Here is a 20602-nt window from a genome sequence, read left to right as displayed (position 1 = left end):
TATTTTTACTGCTGTTAAAATGCTCCATTTACTTATGGGAAGAGGGATTTTTCTTGTATCATCATGCTTTAAAGAAATACAAAAAGTACCATGAAACTCATAAGTAGTTGATGTTATCTATGTCTATTAAAGAATTGGTCACATAAGATATGCAGGTTTTTTTCCCTCCAAAATACAAAGGTTTTGTTGTTGGGTTTTGTTTTTTGTGTTTTTTTTTTTACTGTAAATATAAAATTAGTAAAAAAAAAAAAAAACTAATTCATAAAGTTGAGAGTGTATAAAGGATGAAAGGACAATTATAGAAACTTGAGGACAATTATAGAAACTTGATCGTTAGTCTTTCTTGGTATCATTGCTTATGGAGTATATTTTGTATATGGCATTACACTATCCCTCTTTTGAAATCTTTTTTTCCCCCCAACTAACACCTTTGGTTTTTAATTCAGTTGTGTAGAATTATAAAAATAATATACCATAATTTAAACTCAGTAATTGATGGATAAATTATATTGCTTGTGTAAACTGGGAGGTGCTTATCTACACTTCTTTTTTCCCAAAGGCAAGTCATTTTGCGAATTGAAGTTTACTAAAGTATGTTGACGTTTCAACTATCTGTTTCCACAGGAGTTTGCAGGTGAAGATACATCGGATCTCTTTTTGGAAGAAAGAGAAACAGCCCTTCGACAGGCTCAGGAAGAGAAACATAAACTTCAAATGTCTGTCCCTGGCATCCTTAATCCACATGAAATTCCAGAAGAAATGTGTGATTAAAGTCAGAAGTCATGCTGGGTTGTTGTTGTTTTTTTTTTTTTTTTTTTTTTTTTCTTTTTCTGGTTTTTTTTTTTTTTTCTTTTTTCTGCAACTTTGTTAGCAGATGAAAACAGCATCTGGATATTTGTCGACCAAAATGATGCCAATTTGTAAATTAAAATGTCACCTAGTGGCCCTTTTTCTTATGTGTTTTTTGTATAAGAAATTTTCTGTGAAATATCCTTCCATTGTTTAAGCTTTTGTTTTGGTCATCTTTATTTAGTTTGCATGAAGTTGGAAATTAAGGCATTTTTTAAAATTTTACTTCATGCCCATTTTGTGGCTGGGATGGGGGGAGGAGGCAAATTCAATTTGAACATATACTTGTAAATTCTAATGCAAAATTATACAATTTTTCCTGTAAACAATACCAATTTTTAATTAGGGAGCATTTTCTTTCTAGCCTGTATTTCAGTCTAGAAGAAAAGATAATGAGTAAGACAAATTGCGTTGTTAAAAGGATTATTATAGTGCTGCATTGTCTGAAATTAGCACCTCTTGGACTGAATTGTTTGTCTAGGCTACATGTATTACAAGTCTGTTTGGCAAGTTTGCAGCAAGATCATGTGCATATCATCCCATTGTAAAGCAACTTCAAAAAATATGGGAACACAGTTAGTTATTTTTACACAGTTCTTTTTGTTTGTGTGTGTGTGTGCTGTCGCTTGTCGACAACAGCTTTTTGTTTTCCTCAATGAGGAGTGTTGCTCATTTGTGAGCCTTCATTAACTCGAAGTGAAATGGTTAAAAATATTTATCCTGTTAGAATAGGCTGCATCTTTTTAACAACTCATTAAAAAACAAAACAAAACTCTGGCTTTTGAGATGACTTATACTAATTTACATTGTTTACCAAGCTGTAGTGCTTTAAGAACACTACTTAAAAAGCAAAATAAACTTGGTTTACATTTATTTTCCCTTTATTGGCTCAAACTTATTCCTATATTAATGAGAGTGGTTATTTGTGTTTAGGTATTAGGTAATATTTTTAAATGAAATTTGATACCTGTTGACTTCTAAATATTATTTCTAAGGTTATTAAGTAAAGGCAGCACTTGTATAAAATGAACATGCTCCTGAAATACCTTCTGTTCCCAAGAAACAAGTCCTTCCTGTGACAGCTTGGTGCACATTTTACCTTTACTTGCGGTTAAAAAGCATCTTCTTTATTCTGGTTAGGGGCTAGGGGTAACAAAGCTTAAAATTAGTCTTAATGAGAACCAAGGGGCAGAAAGCTACTGCACATATTCTTGATTAATTCTACTCTTGTAAAACAACCCTTGGAAGTAGTGTAGTCCCTTTGGGAAAGGTGGGAAGAGAGGAAAAAATGTGTAAGAGTGCCTACGAAATATGCAAAGGGAGTAGAAAAGCGAAACCAACTTGGGTGAACCTGTTTCCAGAGGATTAAATTAGCCTTCTATAAACCTAGACTAAAACCTAAGCATTTGAAGTGCCTCATGTTCGTGGAGAATCAGCAGCTTGGTATAATTGCTGTACTCCTAACTTTATAGGTCTTTGGCAAAAACTAGCATCATTTTAGTAGAATGTAATCATACATAAAATAGTCATTTTTTAGAACAGATGGTAAGATTTTTAAATGTGTTCAAAGAGGAATATTGAAGGGCTTTGTTTAAAACTTCAGCTTTGTTAAAAGCTTGATTTGATCACTGGTATTGGCCTGAAAATAAGAGGTTTTCTTGGATCAGTCAAGACCTCAAGTCCAAATCGTTTGCTGTATTTGAAATCAGCTGTAAGTTCATGTTTGGTTTAGAACAGCTGTCACCATTTCCATTTCCATTCCGTGTAATTTTCTTATCCTATAGCCCCATTGCCTACCTTGATATGTTCTGGATGTTTAAGAAACCAGGCTTTGGCCAAAATGAGACTGATAGCTGTAGCAAATTAAATCTAGGATGGGTATTTCTTGCTTAATTGAAAGTTAATCATATCAGGCCAGCTTCAAAGGTATTTGACAGCAAAGCCCACTGATAAACTGGCCATTCGAGATGTTTGGTTTAGTGCTGTTTAACTCTTGGAACAAGGCAATGTCTCAGTTACAAATTGTGAAAGAGAACTAGAATTGTCTCATAAGTGGGTCTGAATCCCGGTCTAGGCACCCGTTAGAATCTTGGGCAAGTCATTTGAACTTTGAAGATGGGATCACAAAGCTAATGCCTGAGTCAGTTGTGAGGATATCTCAACGAACAGTAGGATGCATTTTTTTCTTCACATTTTAGCATGTCTGGAAATCAGGGTGTATTTTACAGTCCATGGCACCTGAAAATTACAGTGGCGAGGCAATACCCCTGGCATATTTCCTTGCTTGTCCCTGTGTGAACTTAGTTATAATGGTTTGTAAGCATTTATTTAATTGCTATTTAAAAGTGTGTTACAAAGGATTGCTCAGCAACAAAATAAAATGTTACTTATATGCAAAATGGCAGAGGCAGCAGGATATAAACTAGATAATAAAGGGAGGAAATACTCATTGTTGGAAGGATAGTCACACTTCCATATTATCTTGCAAAGTGGCAACCAGGTTTTTTGCGGGGCCTAAGCAAGGGAGCTGCCCATAAGTTATAATGCAAAGAATTGTACACCAAATGCCAAGCGGTGCAATTTTATTCATACGAAACTTTGAAATTTCAAAAAGGCTGCTGTAGCCAGTTCATGTATTTTGTAGTAAGGACTATCATATTGTCATAGTCGAAATTGTTTTCTTGTTCTCAATGGTACATAAAATTACTGGTACATCTTGCAACTGATATCTTAGAATTGAAATACAGCAGAAAGTAAAGTGTGAGTTCAGTCTTCACAGGCTGTCAACTCCACATTGAGTCAAATCTATGAAAGACTGACTCGGGTGCAGATGTTTCATGATTTGATGCCAACAGACATGCAAGGATGGAGTTGGAAGAAATACAGTATTAGAATACTGAGAAATTAATTGGTCTGGTTTGCTGGTGTATGTATTGGATTTTCCTCCTAGAAAGTTTCCAGCAGAATTAGTCTGTAACGTGTGAAGACTTAGGTCTATGGAAAAGAGGTTCAAAAAGTTGTAAGTCACATAGTCAGCTGATTCTGGTGTTGTGATTAGAAGCTCAAGAACAAAATGGATTATTAAGTTACATAAAAGTATATTAATAAGTAGTACTTTGGAACTTAAGTACTGTTGTAAAGTTAACAGTAAGTACTGTTGTAAAGTTTCTTACCGCTTTTTGTGCTTTTCGTCTCTGATACATTCTGGGTAAACTTAAAAAATTAACTGTAATTCCATAATATATGTAGTCCATGTTTAGATTTCCCCAGCAGTTCCTAAGAATTGTTTTTCATAGCTTATGTTTTTCCAAATAGGTATCCAATTCAGATTCATGCTTTTTGCATTTGTAGTTTTTAATTTCAGTGATCGTTGTTTACTTGAAAAATATTTGGTTACTATGCGAACCTGTTTTTTAAAGTATATTCTCTTTTTTTCATGTTTATCTAAGCATAGTTTATATTCTATATTGTCTGTTGTCCCGATTGACAAAAGCCCTCCTCCGTACCCTACCCCCTGCCTTTAGAGTCCACTTAACAATTTTATTTACAGATTTATTCTAGATGCCCTAGGGAGTAAAGTCTTACTAGCTTGCAAAGTGGTTATGTATTTAAGAATATTTTTGTAAATGAACATTTTAAGGTTTTTTTTGTTTTTTGCTCATGTAACAAGAAAGGTAGTAACAGTGACTTATTATAGTTTATTTTGTTGTGCTTTTATCAGTGACGTCCAGAGAACCAATACAGAATTTGGGAAGTGCTGCTTTATGATATAAGGTTCTGGCAATTTAGGAATTTTTTTCTATCCGCAGCACTTGGATTATACCCCAAGGTCAAATATGGCTGTGGGAATTTCAGCTATTATACCTGCATTCTAGGCAGCAGGGAAGATAAAAGCTTCCCCTTTTAAGACTCAGAACAAGTTGCAGAACACTTTTGAATAGATCTCCATAGCCCCACCCCATAAGAAGCTGAGAAATACAATCTATACAATCTTAAAGCTGGATGTGTTGCTGCTCTGAGTAGAATTGGCATTCGATCAATGAGGAAGGGGGAGAGTGAATTGAAAATAGCAGTCTTAACCACAAGTTCAGCAAAATTTAAGTGAAAGTAAAGGACAAGGCAGCTGACTCTGAAAAGTAAAATCTTCTCTAAGCATTGAGGTACTGAAAATGCCAAAGAAATTGCTCTTCTTACAGTGGCAGCTGTCTTTGTCATTCACTGTACACAATTCAAAAAAATACCCATCTGTACAGGGTGGCAGACAAAACCATTTACTCCGTGTCTTGTTACTAATTGCTGTGTGGTATCAATTTTCAAGATAAAAAGAAACTACTGAAACTAACATCCTGACATTACAAGAGGAAGACTTTAAAACCTAAAGGAGAGGAAGCATACAGAATTTGAGGGGGAAAGGCCATGTCTAAGAGCTGGGAAAGTTTATGTGTGGGAAACCTGTTGTTTCCTTTGTGAAAAAGGTCTTTTGGACAAATGGGTATCTAAACTTACAGAGTCCTTTTCTTGATCTACTCCTAAGTGAGCTATCACTGCTCTCCCCACTGTCAAGACACCTGAGGAAATTATGTCTTTTCCCCAAAGTTTGCTGACTAGACCTTTTCTTTCCTGACATGGAAGTACCTTCTCCATTTTCAGAAATCTTCCTTTATCCGCTCACCCTGTATTTCTTTGGAGACTATTATAGATTAACTTGCATTTAATTTTTTACATCTCTCTTCTCTTAGTCTGTTAGGATAAGACCAGAGTTTCAAGGTGGGATACACTTTTTTGTGCTCCAGCAAGACATGCGTAAGAGATCCAGCCTGAACATTAATTCTCTGTACTTGCTACCCTAACTGAAGTTCCTAATCCAGAATGTCCTTTTCCTACAACTATAACAAGAAAAGAAACTCCAGGCCTACCACACTTTGATCTCAGAGTCCTGAGATCAGCCATTCAAAATGAGATCAGGCTTATTCAACATGCCCCATCAGGTAAGAGCAAACTATTCTTAAGTTTATTTTACCTTTTTTATGATTCATCAGACTCTTAGGCACAGAAAGTAGTGATGTACTTTCCACCTTGTTCAGACTATTGGTAATGGTCCACAAGAAATCCTTTTATTCCTGAGTCCACCTCAAATCTGGGTCTTCAGAGACATTTAAAAAGGTAGAACCGGGACTTCCCTGGTGGCGCAATGGTTAAGAATCCGCCTGCCACTGCAGGGGACACGGGTTGGGTCCCTGGTCCGGGAATATCCCACATGCCGCGGAGCAGCTAAGCCCGGGAGCCACAACTACTGAAGCCTGTGCACCTAGAGCCAGTGCTTGATAAGAGAAGCCACCGCAAAGAGAAGCCTGCGCACCACAACTAGAGAAAGACCGCGTGCAGCAGCGAAGACCCAACACAGCCAAAAATAAATAAAAATAAATAAAAAGGTAGAACCAATGTCCTGAGCTTTGAAGTTGATGTATTTGCACTTTAGGTTGCCTTAAGCATTACAAATAGTTTGTTAACTGGCAGAAATAATTAACCAGTTAGTCTATAGGAAGAAAATTTTCTGCTTCTGAAGGTGATTGCAGCTAATTCACAAGTGAGCTGTCAGGAGACTACAGTGTTAAAAATAGAAAAGACCTCATAACAATTGCTTAGATTCATCCATGCATAGCCACACACAAAAAATCTTCCTGTATGGGACTTCCCTGGTGGTCCAGTTGCTAAGACTCCACGCTCCCAATGCAGGGGGCCCAGGTTCAATCCCTGGTCAGGGAACTAGATCCCACATGCCGCAACTAAGATTCTGCATGCTGCAAGGAGGATCCCTCATGCAGCAATGAAGATCTGTGTGCTGACCTGCTGCAGCCAAATATTTTTTTAAAAAGTCATTCTGATTTTAGTAAGCTAGATTGCTCCCCCTTTTTGGTCAGTAATCTTTGTTCCATGAGGTGATGTGCGATAAATTACACTTCCCCATAATATTTACACATTTTGTGCTCCATAGAGTCTTAGCTGACTAGTGAAATTTCTTGTGCTGGACTAGGCTCTGCTTGTCTCTTAATTTAAAATCTCTGTGCTTTCTGACCGCCAAGGTAAAGAAGAGAGGACTCTTTTAGAAACAATTTTAAAAAGACAGGCATCATTTTTTACCTCTCAGCAATTCAAGTTCTAACTCCAAAATTTGTATTAATTTAAAATAAATTTTGTTTATATAACTGTATGAAGTTATGATACGTATCTAGGGTAGGAAATACTGTTAATTCATAAATTGTACCTGTTAATATTCACCTAAGTTGTAAACTAATGCACTAATTTGTTATATTTGCTTCGACCTTAGTTCTTCAGGGTGACCTCTAATGCCGTTTTGTTTTGTCATTTTGTCTCCATGAAGCAGCTGTGTGAAGCTTCTATTAGTTAAAAGAGCTTCCAGGGCTTCCCTGGTGGCGCAGTGGTTGAGAGTCTGTCTGCCGATGCAGGAGACACGGGTTTGTGCCCCAGTCCGGGAAGATCCCACATGCCACGGAGCGGCTGGGCCCGTGAGCCATGGCCGCTGAGCCTGCGCGTCCGGAGCCTGTGCTCCGCAACGGGAGAGGCCACAGCAGTGAGAGGCCCGCGTACCGCAAAAAAAAAAAAAAAGCTTCCAGAATTTTTCTGAATTCAGTCATCACAAAATATGTAGATGGTTAATACTAATGAATTTTCCTGGTTTCAATGGAATCATAACCTTTGAATAGCTACAGAGATACTTAATAGATGTAAAGTCACAACCTCAGGAAAGATTCATAGATTTTGGCAAGTCTGACTATGCTATAAATTCCTCAGGCTGCCTTTGCAAAATAAATTTGAGAATGTGTCTGGGTTGCTGGTCATCTACTCCATTAAGGTGACTCGTTTCAGAATATCCATGGAATTTTGGAGATAAGAGTTTCAGAATAATCTTGAAAAGTATGCATTCAAACACAGCATAGTCCAGCTGTGGTTCTGTGAAAGCATATTTTTCATGAAACTTCTAAAATAGAAGCTGAAAGCTATGTTTGAAAAATACTATTTCTCCTCACTGATTTTTAGAAAAAGGCTTTTTTAAAAAATTCCAGTAATCATTCAAATTTCAAAAAAACATGTATTCCTCTGACAACTTTCTTGCTTCTCACTTTTGAGTTCTAAGAAGGGGAAGAGAGAGACAAAGACAGACAGAGATGACAGGACGAAAAATCTTACCAAGAGCTTGTTACCAGCCTCATAAAGGTACAGACCCCCTCTTCCAAAACACTCTGCTTTGCTCACAAGGAACTTAGGAGCTATGCCTTCTGGAATTGTCCCTTGGAAATTTTCACATCGTGAGGCAATAAATGAATGAGAGGTATGACTTTTATTTGTAAAGTGGGAGATAGGATATTTGAAAGGGAAGTGAAGAGTTAAACTGGCAAATGGCTGAAACATTTTGGGGCAAATCACTGTTGACAAAGTTCGTACTGAAGTTGATTCCATTAAAGGTACTTAAAGAGTACCCCCTGACAAACATTTGTGTACATAAAAGAAGCAAGTAGTCCAATGTGAAGATTTCTGGTCTTCAACATCCAGCATGATTCAGGCCATACCTGTTACCTTTTCAAGTTTGCTTCGCACTTAGAGGATAATTTAACATGAAGTTCGTGAAGTTTAGACTTCAGGGCCCCTGTCTTGCAAGAGCTCCTTCCAAAGCCTTTAGCTATGTGTGACATTTGCAATATTTGTCAGTTTTTAAAATTTGTGATTATTATGACTTCTGTTCTCATTCTAAGTAAGTATTCATTTTTGTACATAATTTTATATTTGCAATTTTGTATTTTTCTTGAAGCGAGCCCCCCTAATTGTGTAAGCTTTGGGATAACACAGAAGATAGATCCACCCCTATTTGCACCATTTTGTACGTACTTGTTTTCCTTTAGTCCCACAGTTACTTTGAGGATGGGGTTACTATTCTGAAAACAGGAAAATTAAATGAACCTGTGCATCCTAGATGCTGTGATTCCTCAAGCCTTCTTTCCCTTCTTGGTTCCCAGGAAAACTAGTAGCTAGACCCTCAGGCTTCTGCCAGGAGACTGCAAGAATCTCCTCTGGGAATCTGTCCAGCTAAGAAGGAAGGAACCAAAGGTACTGGCAGAAGTTCCAGTTGGACCTCTCTACAATGAAGGTCACAGTAGACGAGCCCCACTCATGGGCATAGCCTTCCAGTTAATTTTTTTATTCTCACACTTTAAGTATGAATGGACAACTAAGGATTATCAGGCATCTGAGGGCAGCCTCAATATGAAAGATAAAAACAAAATGAACAGAAAAAAATTAAAAACTTGAAGAAAACACAGACCGTGCATAGGCAAGGAAAGTAAACTATCACCAGTAACCTCAGAGAAGTTAAGAGAAGCTATAGCAACCAAGAAATAAGAAGAGGATAATATATTAAAGGTAAATTTAGAAAACGAAAAGGAACTTTTGCAAGTTAGGTTGTTTATTTCTGCTATTCTTTGAGTTGAAGGATGAGTTGAGGAAATCTCCCCAGAATAGAGTAAAAAGATAAATTACACAAAATGTTGATTTGACATTTTCATACATTATGAAATGATTACCATATAAGTCTAGTAACCATCTGTCCCCATACAAAGTTATTATATTATTGACCATACTCCTTATGCTATATATTACATCCTAGTAGCTTATTTATTTTGTAACAGGAGGATTGTATCTCTTAATCCCCTTCACCTATTTCATCCCACCAGTAACCCCTCCTCTCTGGCAACCACCCAGAGTTCTCTGTATCTATGAGACTGTTTCTGTTTTATGCTTGTTTGTTTGTTTTGCTTTTTAGATTCCACGTTTGTAATCATTTAAATCGTTGGCCTGTCTGGAATTTTAGTGTTTTCATGTAAGATGCTATTATTTTGCTGCATTTATTTCAGTCTTTTCTTGTTCATGTTTTTATACATAGATATAATCATAGTGTATATACAATTTATTTTAAGCCTAAATGTTCTTTCTTAGCCTGGAGAGTCTTAACCATTTTGGGGGGAAATGTAATGAAATTTCAGACAATTGCATGTATACTACAAATTTTATATATAATTTCAGGTCTCTAATTAGATATAGTTTTTACACAAACAGTAGCTTATTGCACACTGGACTTTCTCACCTAGTGAGTCACATATCTTGCCTGTTGTCCCATATCAGTATGTAAAGGGCTTCCTCTTTATTATGGCTACATTGTATTCCATTAGATGAATATACCATAATTAATTTAACCATATAGTACTATGATGAACATAGTACAATATCATGTAGAAATTAAAGGAGTCTGGAGCTGTACTGCCTGGGTTTGAATTCCAGCTCCAGCACTTACTAGCTGTGTGACCTCTCCGAACCTCAATTTCCTTATCTGTAAAATGGGAATAATACCTACTCATAAAGTACCCATCTGTAAAATGGGAATCATACCAACCACATTAGGTTATGAGGATTAAATGAGTTAATATATATAAAGCATTCAGAACAATGTTTGATCCAGAAGTAAGTGCTAATTTCTTGCTAATACTCTGAAGAAACTTATACATGTGTGAGTATATACAAATGATAAATTTCTAGCAGCAAAATAGCTGGACCAATGTGTTTGTGTGTTTGTAACTTTAATGGATATAGATATGAGCTAAAATACGACCTTTGTTGCTGCTGTGTGAAAAAATTAATTATTTAAATTCTACTAAAATGCATTAGTTCAAGCTAGTCATTCTAAGATACCATGATGATCGTTGATAAATGTGTCTCCTGACATAGTGACATCTGAGAAACATTTGCAGCATTTCTATCAGTTCAGTTCATTTCACAACAGGAAACCTGCCCTTTAGAAGGATCTCTGTTTATCCTTATCCTTTATGTAGTTGCTACTACTCGTAAATAAAGTTTTTACTCTAGTTTTATTTTTATTGCAGTTTTTGATATTTATACTTGGATACTTTATAACAAAATATTAAAAACAAACACACAGGATAAAAAGACAGCAAAGTTGGAAAAGTTTCCTAACAGTCTTTTAAAATATAAAGTTGAATCTGCTGAATCTGCTGGAGGACAAAAGGGAGGTAGTTCTAGTGATGAATTGTAGCCTGAACTTGAAACACTGTATAAAATAAGAACAGTCCAGAATGTCCTTTGATACTGTAGAAGAATTGATACAATAATAAAGCAATTAGTTATATTTCCAGAATGAAAAAACAGCTTTATTATTTCAACAATAAATTTGGGTGGCCTATTATTGCAGGTTACATAAATGTAGATACAATTTAAAATAGTTAAATGTAGTATTATTAAAGGTTGAAAGTGCTAATAACCACATATTCCATCTAAATCACAATTCTCTTATAGCTTATGAGTTTTAAAAATTGCAATGATCAGTGGGGAAATTTTTTTTAATTAAAATAATATCATGTTACTATTCAGCAATAAAAAAAGAAAAAATACTAGTTATACATGCAACAAAGTGGATGCATCTCAAAAGCATCATGTAGATGAAAGAAGCCAGACACAAAAGAGTATATACGTACAATTGCATTTTAATAAAATTCATGAAAAAACAAAACTAATGTGAGATAATAGAAAGTGATTATATGGGTATTATACATCTTTCAATACTCATCAAAATGAAGACCTAATATGTATATTTTTATGTTAATTATACCTTAATTTAAAAATATGATAGCAGTTAAAATATAATAGCATGTTTCTGAGCATGCAGTCTGTATGTACAATAAACCATTAGAAATGATTCCCAAGGTTTTTAAAAATCAAGATGTTGATAAAAGCAAGAAAAATTGTATATATTTATATCATATATGTTATTTAAAATATATTTAGACATATATAACATAACCATCAACTGATTTTAACTCTATAGTTAAAATAATTGAAACTGAACAGTTTCAGATATAAAATATTTTAAAAGACTTCCAAAAAGCAGCACACATTATATAACATAATATTATGATCTAGATGAATGGTTCTGATTTTTGCAAAACATATATCTACTGAAATGTGAAAACTTTTAGGAAAACATACATGAAACTGGTAAAATTTCATCATTATTGATGAGATTTCAGGTGTTTTATATAAAAGTATTGTAATAATTTACTTAAAACAAATAGAGAAAAGTAATTTTATTTATTTATTGAGCTTCAAAGCTCCAAAGATAAGTTAGTGGTTTTTATTGATCTTATGGAGATGATAGAATCATCTGAAATAATAGATCAAATTTATTAGTAGTATATTAAAAATTAGTTTAAGAAGAAATCTTACATAAAATTCAAATTGAATTTTGTACAGACTGAGTGAGGTTAGAAAGAAAATCTGGACTTTCAGCCAAAAGTTTAGAAAATTTTCCAGATTATTTAAAATTATTTTTTAAAATTTTTATTGGAGTATAGTTGATTTACAGTGTTGTGTATGTTTTAGGTGTACAGCAAAGTGAATCAGTTATACATATATCCACTCTTTTTTGTTTTTTTAGATCCTTTTTCCATATAGGCCATTATAGACTATTGAGTAGGGTTCCCTGTGCTATACAGTAAGTTCTTATTAGTTATCTATTTTATGTATAGTAGTCTGTATATATCAATCCCAATCTCCCAATTTATCCCTCCCCCCTTATCCCCTGGTAACCATAAGCTTGTTTTCTACATCCATGACTCTACTTCTGTTTGGTAAGTAAGTTCATTTGTACCCTTTTTTTTAGATTCCACATATAGGCGATATCGTATGATATTTGTCTTTCTGTGTCTGACTTACTTCACTCAGTTTGACAGTCTCTAGGTCCATCCATGTTGCTGCAAATGGCATTATTTCATTCTTTTTTATGGCTGAGTAATATTCCATTGTATACATGTACCACATCTTCTTTATCCATTCATCTGTTGATGGACATTTAGTTTGTTTCCATGTCCTGGCTATTGTAAATAGTGCTGCAATGAACATTGGAGTGCATGTATCTTTTGGAATTACAGTTTTCTTCCGGCATATGCCCAGGAGTGGAATTGCTGGGTCATATGGTAATTCTATTTTTAGTATTTTAAGGAACCTCCATACTGTTCTACATAGTGGCTGAATCAATTTACATTCCCATCAACAGTGTAGGAGGGTACCCTTTTCTCCACGCCCTGTCCAGCATTTAAAGTTAGTAGATTTTTTGATGATGGCCATTCTGACCAGTGTGAGGTGATACCTCATTACAGTTTTGATTTGCAATTTTCTGGATATTTGAATTCAGCATTAATTGACTGTATTCAACTCTCTCTGGATGACGTGATTTTAAAATGTAAATCAAATAAATCACTTTAAATGGTGTTGGGTAAGTTTGATTTTTCTATCACAAATCAAAAAAAATCTAAATTATATGGATGAAAGGTAGGGAATCAAAATAATAAAAATTGGAAGAATATTTGGATTTCCATGGGCAGCCTGTGATGCAAGAGCTGAAAAAGCAGTTAGAAATTGAATCAAGCCTCATATATTTAGTTTTACAGAAGTTACGGGGAATTCCCTGGTGGTCCAGTGGTTAGGACTCCCAAGTTCTCACTGCTGAGGGCCCTGGTTCAATCCCTGGTCCAGGAACTAAAATCCCACAAGCCGGGCGGTGCAGCCAAAAAAACAAAAAAAGGAATTATGAAACTTGAGTAAGCCTTTGGAAAGTAAAATTTTCTTTAAAGATTCGGTTTTAATAAACAGTATTCTAACAGATGTCATTTATTTTTTGGCTTTACAAGAAGCCAGTTTCAGTTATTGAAGATGATAGATTAATTCATAATTGACTAAAATGATTAAATATATAAAACTAAAGTAAGGAAACTATGAAAGACAAGTGACAGATATAGAAATGAAGAAATATGAAATATAATATAAAACAAAACAAAATGAAGGGGACTTCCCTGGTGGCACAATGGTTAAGAATCCGCCTGCCAATGCAGGGGTCATGGGTTCGAGCCCTGGTCTGGGAAGATCCCACATGCTGCAGAGCAACTAAGCCTGTGCATCACAACTACTGAGCCTGTGTTCTTGAGCCCGCGAGCCACAACTACTGAGCCCACATGCCACAACTGTTGAAGCCCATGTGCCGAGAGCCCGTGCTCCACAAGAGAAGCCACCACAATGAGAAAGAAGCACATGCACCCCCAGCGAAGTGTAGCTCGCCACAACTAGAGAAAGCCTGTGTGCAGCAACAAAAACCCAATGCAGCCAAAAAATAAATAAATAAAATTTAAAAAAAGCAAAAGGCAAAATGAAGATTAGATTCTAAAAGAATAATTAAATTATCAAAGAAAATATATGAATATGTGTTTATTGTTTGATCATTAAACTGAAATTAAAAAATACAATGAACTTTCAAGTTCTTTCAACATTGAATCCTAAATCTTGGCCAGATTATAATTATGATGTTCTGTGGATTGAAGCTGAATAAAAATTAATATTATTAAGCTAGGTAATTAACTATGGGATTCCAATAAATAAATATATGATTTAGTTGTTAGTAGAGATATTAAACATACACAAATTTCAGTATTATAAAAGTCAGAAATTTTTCAAAGTAATTTTTAGTGTAGTTCAGCAGAAGCTGAGATATAAATTCTCAACTTTTTGAATACATCTGCTGACTCTCAGTTTAATGGGGAAGTCATTGGAAGAGTCTGACGATTCCCTCTGTTAAATCACTGCAGGGCTGCATTTAGTTAGCTAAGTGACAGTTGTATCAAATAAAAGATAACACCAACAATTTCTAAAAATCAACCAAAGACTTGGTAGTTATAAGAACAATTTCATGATTGTGCCCTAACTTGGTAGTGTCTATAATATATGTAGTTTTAGTTTATTTAGGGAGTAAAAAGGAATATGTTTTAATTAAATTTATTAATTTTGAATATCATTCCTGACTTTCATAAATATCGCTTTTTTTTCTTTTTTTTCCTTCACAAGCAATTTATGAGAATTCCTGTTTCTTTTTTTAAAAAAGTGTTTTGTTGGCCGGAATGTTTTGAGAATTTTCGAGGACAGAAGGTAAGTCTGATAAAGAATACAGATTACTTTTCTTTCATTTAGCGTTTTCCAGTTGACTTGGTTGCAAAGATAAATTTTTTTCAAATAGTGCATTTTCATCTTTCATATGCTTCTTTGCTATTATTTCAGTTTGGTAAGGGTCTTTCTAATCAGTTGAATATCAAATAGAGTGCACACATCAAAAGTGAATTCACAATGTGCTGTTTCTTCTAAACTTCTCTAATGGACTGCAAGTTGCTGTCATTCTCTACAACCCAAAAGTGGGTTGGTGGTCTTGTGGTTGTAGCCAGATCACCATAGCAACATTATGAGCCCCTGGAGGTAAAGTTCAGGTAAATGCTTGGCAAGTGAATGTTTTTCAGTTCTACAAATACTAAGTCTGCTTATCATGTGCTAGGTCCTGTTAGATATTGCGGTTGCAATGGTGAATAAAATATCTAGGGCCCTACCTTCCACCAGAGATACAGAAAAAAAATTTAAAGTACTGAGTGCTACAAGAGGAGTGTGCACAAGTTGTGATAGGGTATGAAAGAGGGGTACCTAACCCAGAATTGACTGGGCATGTTGGGAAAGACAAGGGACACTGTTTTGAGTAGCCTTAAAGAACCAAGGAGTCAGCTCCGTGGAGAAGGCAGGAAGGGCAAAAGAAGCAGAGAAAACAGCAAGAGTGAATGGCCCCAAAGCGTAGAGTGATGTGATGTGTCTGCTAAGTGAACAGTTAGAGGCAGAGAGTGGCTCTTCTCTCCCACATTAGCAATCCTACTATGTACAAAGATAGGGGCTGTTAGGGATACGTTGTAATAAGCTGCTGTAACATTTAATCCTCTCAAGAAACTTGTTGGATGCCAGATGAAGGAATCCGGGCAGGTCAAGTTTTCACTTGCCCCTGGTGACAGAATTAAGGAATGACGGAGCAGCTAGGATGCAAATCCAGGCCTCCTGGCTCCATGTGTTCTTTCTACCATTGTTAGGAAGGCACAATGCAGTCCCGTGGAGGAGGACAGGGATGTGTAAGCATCAAACAGGAATACAAATACGATGTTAAAATAATGCTTTGATGTCAGAGGGAGAATTCTGTCTGAATTTAAGGATGATTTATTGCTCAATCTCAGTAGTAATCTTGAAAGTACAACTTAAAACAATGAGACAGCATTTCACACAGATTAAAAAGGTCTGATAAGACCAAGTTTAGTGAGGATGTGAAGAAACAGGAAATCTCATGCCTGCTGCTGAGAGTATAAATTAGCACATCCACTGTGGAGAGCAGTTTAGCAATATCTAGAAAAGTTAAAGAGGTATATATCCTCAATCCAGCAATTCTCATTCTAGGTAAATATTTCTGAGATTCTTTTGCACACATATCCAAGGAGATATACAAGAATGGTTATTGCACCATTGTTTCTAACACCAAAAACTGGAATTAAACTAAATGTCCAACAGGAGAATGTGCAAACTGTGATATAGTCATACATTGGGATACCATGCATAGTTATAATGAATGTATTAAGATAAATTTCAAAAATGAGTGAAAATCCCTATTTGCAAAATAGTATACCATCTACTTAAAGTTTGAAAAATATGCCAAATTGTTGTGTTATATGTTTTAGTTCATGTAGTCCTATGTATTAATAAAGACATGTAGGTGTAGAAAAATGCCGAATTTAGATAAAAGATTATGATTACTTGGGGGGGGGTTATGAAAGGGCTACTGGGAATAGGGAGGTTGACGTTTTATTTCTTTAAGAAAAATAAAGCAAATATGGATAAAGGATTTAATAGAGCAGAATAGTTGATAGATGGGTGTTTGTGTTATTGTCTATCACAATGTTTTACAAAATTTTTTGAAAAACAGGGAAAATGGCAGTTTAATTACCTGAAAAGTTAGGGTGTTGTTTTGTTAGTGTTTTTCAAAACACTGGTTTGTAACCCATTAGAAGGTTAAATCAATTTAGTTTTTGTTTGTTTTGTTTTTTTGCAGTACGCGCGCCTCTCACTGTTGTGGCCTCTCTCGCTGCGGAGCACAGGTTCCGGACGCGCAGGCTCAGCGGCCATGGCTCACGGGTCCAGCCGCTCCGCGGCATGTGGGATCCTCCCGGACCGGGGCACGAACCCATGTCCCCTGCATCGGCAGGCGGACTCTCAACCACTGCGCCACCAGGGAAGCCCTAATTTAGTATCTTTTTAAATGACTAATTTTTATTTTTTTATTACATGACATATAACAGTGTTAATTTAAGGTGTACACCATGTTGATTTGTTACATTTGTATATTTTAATATGATTGCCATTCTAGTGATAGTACCTTTATCATATCACACAATTTTCTGTGGTTAGAATAATTAAGATCTGGTCTTTTAGCAAGATGATTATAATACAATATTGTCTTTGTTCACTATACTGTGCATTAGATCTCCAGGACTTATTTACTACTAGTTGCAAGTTTGTACCCTTAAACAAATCTCTCCTGTTCCTCAACCTCCCAGGCCCTGATAACCACCATCTCTGTTTTTATGAGGTTGATTTTTTTAGATTACACATATAAGCAGTACCATATGGTATCTGTCTTTCTCTGACTTATCTCACGTAGCATAATGTCCTCAAGGTCCGTCCATGTTGCTGTAAATGGCATGATTTCCTTCTTAGTCATGGCTCCATAATATAGCATTGTGTATATGTGTGTGTGTGTGTATACATGTATATGAATAATGCTGTGATAAATATGGGAGTGCATATATCTCCTTGACATCTTATTTTCATTTCCTTTGGGTATATACCCAGAAGTATCATAGGTAGATCTATTTTTAATTTTTTGAGGAATCCCATCTGTTTTCCATAGTGGGTGGACCGATTTACGTCCCCACCAATAGTGTACAAAGTTCCTTTTTCTCCACATCCTCACCAACACTTGCTATCGCTTATCTTCTTTTTTTTATATATAAATTTATTTATTTATTTATTTGGTTGCATTGGGTCTTTGTTGCTGCGCGTAGGCTTTCCTCTAGTTGCAGCGAGCGGGGGCTACTCTTCATTGTGGTGCGCGGGCTTCTCATTGCAGTGGCTTTTCTTGTGGCAGAGTGCAGGCTCTAGGTGCGTGGGCTTCAGTAATTGTGCACATGGGCTCAGCAGTTGTGGCTCGCGGGCTCTAGAGCACAGGCTCAGTAGTTGTGGCGCGTGGGCTTAGTTGCTCCACGGCATGTGGGAATCTTCCCAGACCAGGGCTCAAACCCGTGTCCCCTGCATTGGCAGGCGGATTCTTAACCACTGTGCCACCAGGGAAGTCCCTCACTTATCTTCTTGCGATAGCTGTTCTAAGAGGTGTGACGTGTTACCTCATTGCGGTTTTGATTTGCATTTCCCTGGTGATTTGTGATGTTGAGCATCTCTTCATTTATCTGTTGGCTGTTTGGATGTCTTCTTTGGAAGAATGTCTGCTCAGTTCCTCTGCCCATTTTTTAAATTGGATGTTTTTGTTATTGAGTTGAATGAGTTCTTTATATATTTTGGATATTAATCCCTTATCCAATATATGGTTTCCAAAAATTTTCTCACATTCTGTAGGTTGCCTTTTCTTTTGTTGATTGTTTCTCTTGCTGAGTAGAAGCTTTTAAGTTTGTAATCCTACTTGCTGATTTTTCTTTTTTTTTTTTTTTTTAATTAATTAATTAATTTATTTATTTTTGGCTGTGTTGGGTCTTCGTTTCTGTGCGAGGGCTTTCTCTAGTTGCGGTGAGCGGGGGCCACTCTTCATCATGGTGCGCGGGCCTCTCACTGTCGCGGCCTCTCTTGTTGCGGAGTACAGGCTCCAGACGCACAGGCTCAGTAGTTGTGGCTCACGGGCCTAGTTGCTCCGCGGCATGTGGGATCTTCCCAGACCAGGGCTCAAACCCGTGTCCTCTGCATTGGCAGGCGGACTCTCAACCACTGCGCCACCAGGGAAGCCCCTGATTTTTCTTTTGTTGTTTGCGCTTTTGGTGTCATTTTAATGACTAATTTTTTTTATTTTTCTAATTTTTTTAACATCTTTATTGGAGTATAATTGCTTTACAATGGTGTGTTAGTTTCCGCTTTATAACAAAGTGAATCAGTTATACATATACACATGTCCCCATATCTCTTCCCTCTTGCGTCTCCCTCCCTCCCACCCTCCCTATCCCACCCCTCTAGGTGGTCACAAACCACCTAGCTGATCTCCCTTTGCTATGCGTGTACTTCCCACTAGCTATCTATTTTACGTTTGGTAGTGTATATATGTCCATGCCACTCTCTCACTTTGTCACAGCTTACCCTTCCCCCTCCCCATATCCTCAAGTCCATGCTCTAGTAGGTCTGTGTCTTTATTCCCATGAATGACTAATTTTTAAAATAAAATAGAAATATCAGCTGAATTGCATGTAGTAAGGATTTATACATTTATACATTTATAGATTATATACAGATGACCCCCAAATTACGATTGGCTCCATTTACAATTTTTCAACTTCGTGGTGGTGTGAAAGTGATATGTATTCAGTAGCAACCAGACTCTGAATTTTAAATTTTGATCTTTTCTCAGGTTAGTGATATATGCTATGATTCTCTTTCATGGTTCTGGGCAGCAGCAGCGAACCACAGCTCCCAGTCAGCCACATGAGCATGAGGGTAAACAGTCAATACATTTACAACCATCCTGTACCCACACAACCATTCTGTTTTTCACTTTCAGCACAGCATTCAATAAATTACATGAGGGCCTCCCTGGTGGCGCAGTGGTTGAGAGTCCGCCTGCCGATGCAGGGGACACGGGTTCGTGCCCTGGTCCGGGAGGGTCCTGCAGGCCGCGGAGCGGCTGGGCCCGTGGGCCATGGCCGTTGAGCCTGTGCGTCTGGAGCCTGTGCTCCGCAACCGGAGAGGCCACAACAGTGAGAGGCCCACATACCGCAAAAAAAAATAAAATAAAAAATAAATAAATAAATAAATTACATGAGCTATTCAACACTTTATTATAAAATAGGCTTTGTGGGGAATTCCCTGGCGGTCCAGTGGTTAGGACTCCATGCTTTCACTGCTGAGGGCACGGGTTCAATCCCTGGTTGGGGAACTAAGATCCCACAAGCTGTGTGGTGCAGCCAAAAAAAAAAAAACCAAAAGAAAAAAGAAAAAAAATAGGCTTTGTGTTAAGATGAATTTGCCCAACTGTAGGCTAATGTAAGTGTTCTGAGCACATTTAATGTAGGCTGAGCTAAGCTAAGCTATGATGTTCACTAGGTTAGGTATATTAAATGCATATTTGACTTATGATATTTTCAACTTACAGTGGGTTTATTGGGATGTAACCCCATCATAAGTAGAGGAAAATCTGTACGTGTTTGTTTGTGTGTGTGTGTGTGTGTCTGTGTGTGATGTATGGGAGGGTAAGCACATGTCCTGGTTTGTCTAGGAAAGTCCCAGTTTATGCCTGTTAACCCAGAGTGATTTTCAGTAGTGCTCCCTTTAAGTCTAAAAATGTCCTGGTTTAGGAAAATAAATTATATGGTCATCCTGGTTCTAGGTCTTGATGTAACTTTACTATGGGTTGCAATTTTTAAAAAAGTATGAAAAATCCTGGCCTAGATGGTATCTGAAGCACCATTCTTTCCACACACCTATGGGATCTTAGCAGTATCCCATTGACCTAAATGCAGAGGAAGTTCCATATCAAAATGCTATCCAGGTGGTAAAA

General features: G+C 36.6%; 1 protein-coding gene across 3 annotated transcripts in view; it reads left to right on the top strand.

The window, feature by feature from the left end:
• Nucleotides 1-1722, top strand: part of XPO1 (exportin 1) — a 44075-nt gene extending 42353 nt beyond the window's left edge. For all 3 annotated transcript variants that reach the window (XM_027131788.1, XM_027131789.1, XM_027131790.1), the window contains one exon: nt 625-1722. In XM_027131788.1, coding sequence (XP_026987589.1) covers nt 625-771 — 147 coding nt within the window. In that variant the 3' untranslated portion in view covers nt 772-1722. The remainder of the gene's footprint in view (nt 1-624) is intronic.
• The last annotated feature ends 18880 nt before the right edge of the window (nt 1723-20602 follow it).

This window comes from Aethalodelphis obliquidens, unplaced genomic scaffold (genome assembly GCF_003676395.1).
Source record: "Aethalodelphis obliquidens isolate GAN/ISIS:26980383/991018 unplaced genomic scaffold, ASM367639v1 scaffold40, whole genome shotgun sequence".
In the NCBI taxonomy this organism is placed as follows: domain Eukaryota; kingdom Metazoa; phylum Chordata; class Mammalia; order Artiodactyla; family Delphinidae; genus Aethalodelphis; species Aethalodelphis obliquidens.
This window is presented reverse-complemented; position numbering and strand designations above follow the sequence as displayed.